The sequence below is a fragment of the Lonchura striata genome, chromosome 29, assembly GCF_046129695.1.
Source record: "Lonchura striata isolate bLonStr1 chromosome 29, bLonStr1.mat, whole genome shotgun sequence".
Classification (NCBI taxonomy): domain Eukaryota; kingdom Metazoa; phylum Chordata; class Aves; order Passeriformes; family Estrildidae; genus Lonchura; species Lonchura striata.
This window is the reverse complement of record NC_134631.1, coordinates 1,359,988-1,371,775: the sequence shown is the minus strand read 5'-3', so window position 1 is coordinate 1,371,775 and position 11,788 is coordinate 1,359,988. Positions and strand designations below refer to the sequence as shown.

Sequence of the window (11,788 nt, the reverse complement as noted above, 5' to 3'; positions counted from 1 at the left end):
GGAGTGGGTTAGGGACACCAGGAGTGGGAATGGGGACACCAGGAGTGGGAATGGGGACATCATGACTGGGATGGGGACACCAGGAGTGGGAATGGGGACACCAGGAGTGGGAATGGGGACATCATGACTGGGATGGGGACACCAGGAGTGGGATGGCGACACCAGGAGTGGGAATGGGGACACCAGGACTGGGATGGGGACACCAGGACTGGGATAGGGACACCAGGAGTGGGATAGGGACACCAGGAGCGGGTTAGTGACACCAGGAGCGGGATGGGGACACCAGGAGTGGGAATGGGGACATCATGACTGGGATGGGGACTTGCCAGCTATGCCTGAGTCCTTCTCCTGGCATTCATTTCCTGCTCCATGCCCAATGTCTGAGGTGTCCCCAGGAGGGTTTGGCCATGTTGGGTTCTTGGAGGGACAGTGGGATGGGGGGAGGGGTCAGACCAGGCCTCGCTGTCCCCAGTGGTCCTTGAGTGTCCCAAAATCTGGGCTCGGGATCTCAGAGAGGTTCCCTGGCCATGACCACGGCCATGACACGAGCACGAGATGGCTGTGAGAGTGACCATGAGCGACACAACCCTGAGATGACCATGGATGGCCATGGCCATGACACAACCACAACGCTGACCAAGATGATTTGGACCAAGAGATGACCATGGGTTGGCCATGGCACAACCATGGCCTTGAGGTGGCCCTGATGTGATGGTGGCCATGAGGTGACAATGAAGCGACAATGACATGAGAATGAGATGACCATAAGATGATCGGGACAATGAGACGACCACAGGATGAACATGACACCACCATGGCCATGAAATGATGAAGGCCTTGAGATGACCATGACTGTGGCCATGACAGGATCTTGACCAAGAGGTGACCGTGAGATGACCACAGCACACTGTGGCTATGTGGTGATCAAGACCATGAGATGACCATGACACCTCCATGGCTGTGAGATGACCGTAATGCGGTTATGGCCATGGGGTGACCATGAGCTGACCATGAACTGACCAGGAGCTGACCAGGAGCCGGCCATGGTCTGGAGCTCCCCGGACCCCGTCACTGCCCTCACCTCAGGTTCATCCCGAACTGAAATTGTTCATTTCCATGGGTAATACGGCAATCTGAGCAGGGCGCAGCCAATGGAGCGCCGGGGAATCAGTGACGTCACAAGTTGCCAGGCAGAACAGATCTCTCCTTCCCGCCGTTGGCACGGCAGCCAATGGGAAACCGCGCGTTCGGTGACGTCACCGCGCTAACGCGGAAGTAGCGAGCGCGGGGGCTGCCGGGACAGGGGCGGTGGACGTAGGTCGTGATCGATCCCGATCGATCCCATCGCTCCCAGCGATCACGGTCGGCAGCGATTGATCCCCATCGGTCCCATCGCCCCCCGGCTCTCCCCCGCCGCGATGTTCTTCACCTGCGGCCCCAACGAGGCCATGGTGGTGTCGGGTGAGTTCGGGGGGCCCGGGGGCTCCTGGGGTCCCCCAAAACTCCCGGGAACGCCCAGAATCCTCCCTAAACCTCCAGGGAACCCCCCCAAAACTCCCAGGAACCCCCCGAATTTCCCCCCAAACACTCCTGGGGACCCCCAGCATCCTCCCCCTCAAAATCTCCTGGGAACCCCCAAATCCCCCAAAATTTCCCAGGAACTCCCAGAAACCCCAAAAACTCCCGGAAAACCCCAAAATCCCCTCGAAGCCCTCCAGGGAACCCCTGGCATCCCTCCCCCAAAATTCCTGGGAACTCCCCCGGGACCCCCAAACCCACGCGGGGACTCCTTGGACCCCTCCCAACCCCCCCAACCCCTCCAGGGACCCCCAAACCCCCACCCCGAGGGTCTCCCCCAATCCATTCCCCCACCCCAGGCCTCCTGGGGTCCCTCCCCCAAATTTTCCTCCCAAATTCCCCTCCCAAAAATTCCTGGAGGTCTCCCCCAGACCCCTCCCCGTGATTCTTGGGGATGTCCCCGTGTCCTCCCCGGGGTTTTGGGGTCCCCCCGGGGTTTTGGGGTCCCCCCCAGCTCTCGGTGCCCCCCAGGTTTCTGCCGCAGCCCCCCGGTGATGGTGGCCGGGGGCCGGGTGTTGGTGATCCCCTGCCTGCAGCAGATCCAGCGGTGAGCAGGGGCTGGTGGGGTTTTCTGGGGTTCAGGGGGGATCCCCCGAGATTTGGGGTGACCCCCCCGGCCCCCCCAGGATCTCCCTGAACACGCTGACGCTGCCCGTGCGCAGTGAGAAGGTTTACACCCGCCACGGGGTGCCAATCTCCGTCACCGGCATCGCCCAGGTAACCCCAGAATGCTCCAAAAGCCACCTCAAAGTACCCCCAAAAATACCCCAAAAACATCCCAGAAATCGTCCCAAAAATCCTCTCCTGGATCTCCAAAATCCCCTATCGGAACTGCCAAAAATCCTCCAAAAATCCCCTCCTGGACTACCAAAAATACCCTAAAAATCCCCACCTTGGCTTCCTAAAGTCCCCACTTTGGAATCCCCAAAAATCCCTTCCTGGACACCCTAAAAAATCGCCCATCAAAACTCCAAAAATCTCCTTCTGGACCCACAAAAATCCCCCAAAAATACATTCAGGATGCCCCAAAATCCCCACCGGGATCTCCAGAATGTCCCTCAGAAACCCCAGTCCTCCCTGGTCCCCAACAGCCACTGGGACTCTGAACACCTCATTCAGAGCCCCCAAAAATCCACTCAGAACCCCAGAGTCACTTTGGGAACCCCAAGAATTCCTCTCAGGACCCCCAAAATTCCCTAGGAACTCCCATAATCCTCCCCCTGAACCCCAAATATCCCACACAGGTATCCCGAAAACCCCCTCGGGACCCTAAAACTCACACTCTGAGCACCTGAAATCTCCTTGGAGCCTTCCAGAAATGCTCCAGGACCCCCCAAATTCGCCCTGGCACCCCCAGATTTCCCCGGGAACCCCCAAATCCCCCCCGGGGCTCCCCTGCCCCAACCAACCTGGGCGGCGTTGCCCTTTTAATGGAGGTTGTGGTGGGGCCCACCTAAGGGTGTTCTTAAAGCGGCAATCGTGGTGCAAAACAAAGGCGGGAAGGGGAGGAGCCCTTTAAAGGGGGTTTGGAGTGGTGGGGCCCACCGAAAACATTTAAAGGGGTAAAAACACTCCTAAAAAGGGCATTTGGGGGTGGGGAATCCCTTGAAAGGAGCTCGAAGTTTGGGAGATCCCCAAACCCTGGGATGGGAGGGGGAATTCTCCTTAAAAAGGGGATTGGAGTGGTGGAACCCAAAAAATCTTTGAGAAGGGAAAAACTCTTAAAAAACCCTTAAAAAACCTATTAAAAACCTTACAAACTTTTTAAACACCCTTTAAAACACTTTAAAAAACCTTAAAAAACTAAAAGTTTGTGATGGGACAACCTCCCTAAATCCTTCTTAAAGGGGTCAAGGTCCAATCCTTGATCAGGCTTGGGGTGGTGGGGACCCCAAAAACCTATGGGGGGGGTCTTGACCTCCCTTATAAAGGGACTTGTGTTGGTGGGGACTCCTTTAAGAGGGGTAAGACACCCCCAAAAATGGGCTGGGGTTGGTGGGGACCCCCAAGCCCCCTCCAAGAGGATGAGACCCCTTAAAATGGTCACGCCCTGGTGGTCCCCACCGTCAAGCAACCAGCCTCTTAAAAGGGCAATGCCATACCTACACCTTAAAAGGGCCGTGGCAATTTTGGGGGATACCAGGGGCGGCTGGGGGATCCCCAGGTGATCCCAGTCCCCCCTCAGGTGAAGATCCAGGGGCAGAACAAGGAGATGCTCGCAGCTGCCTGTCAGATGTTCCTGGGAAAATCGGAGAGCGAGATCGGCCAGATCGCCCTGGAGACGCTGGAGGGCCACCAGCGTGCCATCATGGCCCACATGACTGTGGAGGTGGGGCTGGGGGGAGCCATGCCCATTTTGGAGAAGCCACGCCCCTTCCAGAACAGCCACACCCACTTGGGAGCCAACCAAACACTCCCCACTTGGGATGAGATGTGTCCCTTTTAAGAAGGCCCAGATCTCAGGAGCCACGCCCCTGAGGTGGCCGTGCCCACCTGGATGGACACACCCCCTCAGGGACAGGTCACCCGTTCCCTTTGGGGTGGGATGTGGCCTTTTAAGAGACCTCTCCCCCATTTGGCCCATAAGCTCCACCCCTTGAAAGGCCCCACCCCTGGAGGAGGCCACACCCACTGGTGAAGCCACACCCCAAAGATGCCACTCTTGTTAAAGCCCCACCCACCTGCTCACAAATCTCCTTCCCTGGCCCCACCCCCTTTAAAGCCACACCCACACCTGCCCCATCCCTGTCATGTCCCGCCTGCCATCTTGGCTCTGTCCCAGTATAAACCCCACTCCATCTCACAGCCACACCCACCAGCCCCCACCCCATGACTCAAGCCACACTCCCCAGGCCAACCCACACCCCTGCCTTAATCCTGACCCCCCCCTCAGTTTGGGCCATGCCCACCTGGCTCCACCCAGTACAAACCACACCCATGGCTCCACCCCTTGCACAAGCCACACCCAACTCGCACCACCTCCTTGCTCCAGCTATGCCCGTTTTGGGTCAAGCCACACCCGTTAAACTGAGCCATTCCCCTCACTCCACCCTGGGGTCAAGCCACGCCCCTTTGGCTCATTCCAGGCCCCAAAGACTCAAGCCACATCCCCAATCCCAAGCCATGCCCACCTGGCTCCACCCCTTGGTTCAAGCCATGCCCATTTTGTAGCTAGCCATGCCCACTGGGTCAAACCACGCCCCCCTATCCCACACCTTTGTACAAGCCACACCCCCAAACAAAGCCACAGTGATCTGGCTCCACCCATTGTCCAAAGCCACGCCCACTTGGCTCAAGCCACACCCCCAGGAAAAAGCCCCGCCCACCTGGCACCTTTAGATAAGCCACGCCCACCAGCCCCGTGCCGTTTCTCTGCTAAGCCCACCTTATTTTGTCCCTGCCCCTTTGAGCCCCACCCCACTAAACCCCACCCAGTTTGAGCCTCAAGCTGTTTAGCCCTGCCCCACTGAGCCCCACCCTGCTAAACCCCACCCCTCTGGGCTGCACCCTGCTAATCCTCGCCCAACTTGAGCCCCACCTTACTGAGCTGCTCTCCCTTGAGCCCTGCCCAGCTTAAACCCCACTCTTGGGCCCTGCCCAGCCAGGCCCTGCCCCCATCTGAGCCCCGCCTCACTAAGCCCCGCCCCGGCCCCGCCCAGGAGATCTACAAGGACCGGCAGAAGTTCTCGGATCAGGTTTTCCGCGTGGCCTCCTCCGACCTGGTGAACATGGGCATCTCCGTGGTCAGCTACACCCTCAAGGATGTGCACGACGAGCAGGTGACACCTGGCATGCTTGGGGACAGCTGGGGACACCTGGGCATGGCTGGGGACACCTGAGCTATTGCTGGGGCACCTGGGCACAGCTGGGGACAGCCAGGATACACCTTAGATGCAGCTGGGGACAGCTGGGGAGAGCTGGGCACACCTGGGGGGCAGCTGGAGATAGCTGAGCACAGCTGGGGCACCACCAAGACACACTCAGGACACACCTGGGACACACTTGAAGACGCCCAGGGACAAGATGGCAACATTGGGACACACCTGGGCACAACTTGGGGCACCTAAGACACTCCTGCGATTTGTCTGGGGGGGATGGGGTGACACAGGTGTGACAGAGGTGTGACACAGGTGTGACAAGGAGGTGACACAGGTGTCTCTGTGCAGGATTATCTGTGCTCCCTCCCTCAGGAAGGGCCATATGGCGCAGGTGCGGGGGTGACAGAGTGACACAGGTGTGACATGGAGGTGGTGTGGGTGTGACAGAGGGGTGACACAGGTGACAGGGAGGTGCCACAGGTGTGACAGGGGTGTCCCCGTGCAGGATTACCTGCGCTCCCTTGGGAAGGGCCGCACGGCGCAGGTGCAGCGCGACGCCCGCGTGGGAGAGGCCGAGGCCAAACGCGATGCCGGGATCCGCGTGAGTGACACTGGGGACATCTAGGGACACACCTGGGAACACTGGGGATATTGGGAACATCTGGGAACACCTGGGGGAAGCTGGGTCACACCCCCAATATTCCCAGTACTCCCAGTACTTTCCAGTGCTCTCCCTGTGGCCCCAGTTCATCCCAGTGCTCCCAGTACCCCCGATAGCCCCAGTACCCCATTCCCCAGTGTCCTCACAGCCCCTCCCAGTGCCCCCAGTACCCCATTCTCCAAAGTGCCCCAGTACCCTCCGTGCTCCCAGTGCTCCCAGTACTCTCCCAGTTCCCCACTAATCCCACTCCAGCATGTCCCAGTCCTTGTCCAGCCCCTCCAAATGCCCTCAGTACCCCAGTCCCTCCCAGTACTTCCAGTGCCCTTCCAGTCCCTTTCCAGTTCCTCCCAGTCTCTCCCAGTACCCCCATCCCCCAAACTGCCCCAACACCCCCAGTGCTCCCAGTACCCCATTCCCCAGTCCATCCCAGTCCCTCCCAATCCCTCCCAGTTGGTCCCAGCGCCGCTGTCCCTGCAGGAGGCGCGGGCGCGGCAGGAGCAGGTGTCGGCGCAGCTGCTGAGCGAGGAGGCCACGGCGCGAGCCCAGCGCGACTTCCAGGTGGCCCAGGCTGAGTGCGATGGAGCTGTCAGCGCCCGCAGGGCCACGGCTGAGCTGGCGTTCCAGCTGCAGGTGAGGTCACACCTGGACAGGTGACACACCTGGGACAGGCAACAAACACACCTGGGACAGGTAACGCACATATCTGGGACCGATAATGCACCCGGGACACGTAACAAACAGACCTGGCGAGGCTGGAATGGAACCTGGGAACTCACCCGGAGCACCTGGGACCCCTCCAGAACACTGGGAATCTCCAAATCCTGGGGTTTCCTTCCCAGATTCCCAAATCCCAGGTGACCCAAGAGACCCCTCCAGATCACCTGAGCTCCCCCTAGAAGCACCTGGGCCTCTGCATGTTGTTACCTATCTCTGTGTCCCTCCCCTGAACGGTTTTTGACCTGTCCCTGGTGTGCCCTGTCCCTGTGTCCCTCCCTGGATGGATTAGTGACCTGTCCCCTTGTCCCCTGTCCCCGTGTCCCCTGCAGGCAGCCCGTTCCCAGCAGGCCATCGCGGCGCAGCGCGGGGAGGTGGCACTGGTGGAGCGGGCGCAGCGGGTGCAGCTGCAGGAGCAGGAGGTCGGGCGGCGCCGCCAGGAGCTCGAGGCCACCGTGCGCAAACCGGCCGAGGCCGAGCGCTACCGGCTGGAGCGGCTGGCCGAGGCACAGCGGTGAGACACCGCCCCTTTAAGGGCAGCCATGCCCCTCCAGGGACAAACCACACCCTCCTCTGCTCAGGTGTAGTGGTGTAGTGGTGCCTTGCCCTTTTAAGAGAAGTGTGGCCTTTTTAAGAAATAATACACTCACTGTGGTGGGTCCACCAGTTTGAGTGGAGTCATTGCTCTTTTAAGAGAAGCCCTGCCCATTAAAGGGGGTCACACACCTGGTGGACCCCCCAGTAAAGTTGAAGCCATTTAAGAGAAGCCCTACTTGTTACAGTGAGTCCTATTCCTGGTGGGTCCCTCCCTAAAGGTGAAGCCATTGCCCCTTTAAGAAGGAGCCACACCCACTTCCAGTCAGCAGTGGTGGTGTTTTGGTTGGTTCCACCAGTCTGGGGCGAGCCGCTGCCCTTTTAAGAGAGGTGATGTTGCTTTAAGGGGAAGCCACACCCTCACTGTGGTGGGTCACAGGAGTTTGTGTGAAGCCATCGCCCCTTTAAAGACAATCCCCACCCCTTGAGGAGAGACACACTCTCACCATGGTGGGTCCCACCACCTTTGGTAAAGCTGTGGCCCTTTTAAGGGAAGCCACACCTCCTCCCAGTCAGCCACCATCGTACCTTGGTGGGCCCCACCAGCCCATTTTCTAGCCATGACCCCTTTAAGAGACACATTGCCCCACCTGCATGCTTCCATTGCCCTTTTAAGACCCACAATTGCTTCTTTAACATAAACCACGCCCCTTTCGAATAAGCCACACCCCTACTCTGGTGGGCCCAGTCATATTTCACTATTGCCCCTTTAAGAGCAGCCCCACCCCCTGACTTGGCGCCCCCTACAGGACGCAGGTGCTGCTGCAGGCGGAGGCGGAGGCTGAGAGCCTCAAGGTGAGTCTGGGGGCCCGGAGGGCTTTGGGGATGCCAGGTGAGGTCTGGGGCTCCTCAGGGGATTTTGGGGGTCCCAGTTGCATTTTGTGGCCCCAAATCTGGGAATTTTTTTGTTCTCTGGGGGATTTTTGGCTCTTCCAGAATTTCGGGGGGTCCGGATCCCGTTTTGGGGTTCCCAATCCCATTTTTGGGGTTCTTGATCCCTTCTTCAGGGGTCCTGCCACCCCTTTCCAGGGGTCCTATCCTGTTTTGGGGTCCCCAATCCCATTTTGTGTCCCTGATGCCATTTTGAGTCCCTGACGCTGTTTGCACTGTCCCTAATCCCGTGTTGATGTCCCCAACCCCATTTCCAATGTCCCCAATCCTGTTCCTGGGTTCTCGATCCCGTTTTGGGTCCCCAATGCCGTTTTGGGTTCCTGATCCTGTGTTGGTGTCTCTGATTCTGTTCCTGGGTCCCTGATCCCATTCCCGATATCCACAGTCCCGTTTTGGTTTCTTGATCCCATTTCATGTTCCCAGTCCTGTGCTGGGTCCCTGATCCTGTTTTGGGTCCCGATCCTGTTTTGGGGTTCATGATCCCATTCCTTGGGCTCTGTCCCTATTTTTGGGTTCCTGATCCCATTTTTGGGGGTTCTGTCCCCATTTTGTGTCCCCAGTCCTCTGTCAGTGTCCCCACTCTTTTTTTGATGTCCCCAATCCCATTTCCGAAGTCCCCAATCCCATTTCTGAAGTCCCCATCCTGTTTTGTGTCTCCGCTGGTGACGGGCATTGCCCGTGCCATGGCCATGGCCTCTCGTGCCCATTCCTGGGTTCCCAATCCTGTTTTGTGTCCCTGATCACCATCAATGTCCCCAGTCCCGTTTCCGACGTCCCCATCCCGTCCCCATCCCGTGTCGCGTTCCGCAGGTGACGGGCGCTGCCCGTGCCGCGGCCGTGGCCTCTCGTGCCCGCGCCGAGGCCGCGGCGGCTGCGGCCAAGGCCGAGGCCTTCGGGCAGTTCCAGGACGCGGCCGTGGTGGATCTGGTGCTGCAGAGACTGCCCCAGGTGGGGACAGCGGGGACACCTGGGGACTCTGGGGACACTGGAGACGCTTGGGGACGTTTTGGGGATACCTGGGCATGTTTTGGGGACACTTGGGGACATTTTGGGAGCACTTTGGGGACACTTCGGGGATGTTTTGGGGACATCTGGGGACATTTTCAGGATGGTTTGGGGACACCTGGGGACACTGTGGGGGTGTTCTGAGGTGTTTTGGGGACACTGCGGACACTTTGAAGATGTTTTTGGGACACCAGGGAATGTTTTGGGGATACTTGGGACACTTTAAGGATGTTTTGGGGACACCTGGGGACACTTTGGGGACATTTTGGGGGACACTTGGAGACACTGGGGACACTTTGTGGATATTCTGGGGACATTTGGGGATATGGAAATGTTTTGGGGACACTTGGGGACATTTTGGGGATCCTGTTTTGGGGCTGATTTTGAGATCCTTGACTTGGGGCTGATTTGGAAATCCCTTATTTTGGATCCTGGTTGGGGGCTGATGTGGGGGTGGTTTAGGGCTGATTTGGGGATCCCAAATTTGGGGCTGATTTGGGATTCCTGATTTGTGGCTGATTTGGGATCCCGGCTGGGGACAGGTGGCCGAGGCGGTGGCGCAGCCGCTGCTGGGGACGCGCCGGGTGACGCTCGTGGGCGGCTCCGGGGCCGTCGGGGTGGCCAAAATCCCCTCGGAAATCCTGGACTTGGTGACGCGGCTGCCGGGGGCCGTGGGGGCGCTGGCCAGGGGCTCCCAGGTGAGCTGGGGGGAGTTTGGGGGATCCCAGAGGGGATTTGGGGTGAATCTGGGGGTCCCAAGTGGAGTTTGGAGCACCCCAGGTGAATTGTGAATGATTTTTGGGTGGTCCTGGATGGGGTTTGGGGAATCCCAGGTGAATCTGGAGAATCCCAGAATAATTTTGGGGGGGGTCCCAGATGGAATTTTGGGTTCCAGGTGGAGTTTGGAGCATCCCAGGTGTTATTTTAGTGAATTTGGGGGATTTTGGGGTCCCAGGAGGAAACTGGGGTCTCTGAGTAGATTTTGGGAGGTCCCCAATGGATTTTAGGGTGAATTTTGAGGATCTGTGGGGGCCCAGGGGGTATTTTGGAGGTCCCAGGTGAGGTTTGGGGGTCCCAGATGGATTTTGGGGTGAATCTGGGGGGATTTTAGGGGATCCTGGATGGGCTGAGGAGGGTCCCTGAGGGGATTTGGGGGGTCCCAGCTGGATTTTAGGGTGGGTCTGGGGGACTTTTGGGGGGCCCAGGGGGGATTTGGGGGGACCCTGGGTGGCTTTGGGGGTCTCAGGTGAGATTTGGGCTGAAACTTTGGGGATTCTGGGGACATTTGGGGTCCCCTGGGGGAAGTGACACCCCCAGGTCCCCCCGTCCCCACTTTGTCCCCTCAGGTGACCCCAACGGAGTCCGAGGGTGGCACCGGAGCCACTGAAACATCCCCAAATGTCCCCAAAGTGTCCCCAAATACCCCCAGAGTGTCCCTGAGTGCCACCCCCCAGTGACACCGAAGTATCCCCACAGTGTCCCAAAGTGCCACCACCCCTTAGAGCCACTGGGACCCTGCTGTATCCCCAAAGTGCCACCCAAGTGCCACCACATCCCAATGCCACTGCGTCCCCGAAGTGCCACCAGTGGCTCCTGAGGCCCCTAAGGTGCCACCGGCCCCAAAGTCCCTTTGTCCCCAAAGTGCCACCATGCCTTGCATGTCCCCAAAGTGCCACTGCTGTGATGTCAGCATGTTCCCAGTGTCCCCGAAGTGCCAGCCCCAATGTCATCATGTCCCCTAAATGCCCCTGTGGTGTCTGTCCCCAAAGTGTCCTGAAGTGTCACCACCCTCTGGTGTCACTTTGTCCCTAAAGTGCCATGCCAAATATCATGTCCCAAAATGTTCCACAAGCAGCACCCCCAAATGTCACCATGTTCTCAAAGTGTCACCACCACCCTATGTCCTCAGTGTCCCCAGAGTGCCATCACTGCAGTGTCTTCCTGTCCCACATGTCCCCAAAGTGCCACCACGGCAGCGCCATGTCAATAAAGTGTGTCCTGTCACCACCTTCAGTGTCTCCAAAGTGTCACTACTCCCAGTGTCACCACGTCAATGAAGTGTCCCCAAGGTGCCACTGTGTCCCCAAAGAGCCACCATCTTCCTTTTCACCATGTCCCAAGTGTGTCCCCAAACCCTTGTCCCAAAGGTGTCCCCAGCCAGTGACATTCCTGTGCTGTCACTGCTGGAGCCACTATGGGGGGACTGGGGACCCCAAAAGGACACAGGGACACCCTGGGGACATCAGGGGGACAGTGAAGGGGACACAGATGCCCCAGGTGACATCAGGGACCCCTCTGAGTGACCTCAGGTGACAACAGGAACCCTAAAGAGGGACATAGGTGACATTGGGGGGGCACCCTCAGGGGGGGCATGTGGACTCCAGGTGACAGTGAGACCCTCCAGGTGACACTGGGACTCACAAGATAGACATGGGGACCCCCAGGTGACCCTGAAATGACACTGAGACCCCCCCAGGTGACACTAAAGTGGCTCCTGGACCTCCCAGGTGACCCTAAGGTGACACCA

At 58.7% G+C, this 11,788-nt stretch overlaps 1 protein-coding gene across 1 annotated transcript; it reads left to right on the top strand.

The window, feature by feature from the left end:
• Positions 1 to 1,296: 1,296 nt before the first annotated feature.
• Positions 1,297 to 11,268, top strand: FLOT1 (flotillin 1). Its single transcript, XM_021553924.3, has 12 exons — positions 1,297 to 1,461; positions 2,050 to 2,125; positions 2,205 to 2,295; positions 3,764 to 3,907; positions 5,238 to 5,357; positions 5,902 to 5,997; positions 6,535 to 6,687; positions 7,104 to 7,285; positions 8,115 to 8,160; positions 9,067 to 9,204; positions 9,804 to 9,959; positions 10,608 to 11,268. Exons 1-12 carry the CDS (start codon positions 1,419 to 1,421, stop codon positions 10,716 to 10,718), a joined length of 1,356 nt encoding a protein of 451 aa, XP_021409599.1. The 5' UTR covers positions 1,297 to 1,418; the 3' UTR covers positions 10,719 to 11,268.
• The last annotated feature ends 520 nt before the right edge of the window (positions 11,269 to 11,788 follow it).

Excerpts from the sequence above, each read along its gene's own strand:
- FLOT1 (XM_021553924.3), top strand. The coding sequence starts at position 1,419 with ATGTTCTTCACCTGCGGCCCCAACGAGGCCATGGTGGTGTCGG. Across the intron at positions 5,358-5,901 it reads AGGATGTGCACGACGAGCAG|GATTACCTGCGCTCCCTTGG; the intron begins GTGACACCTGGC and ends GTCCCCGTGCAG. Across the intron at positions 8,161-9,066 it reads CGGAGGCTGAGAGCCTCAAG|GTGACGGGCGCTGCCCGTGC; the intron begins GTGAGTCTGGGG and ends CGCGTTCCGCAG.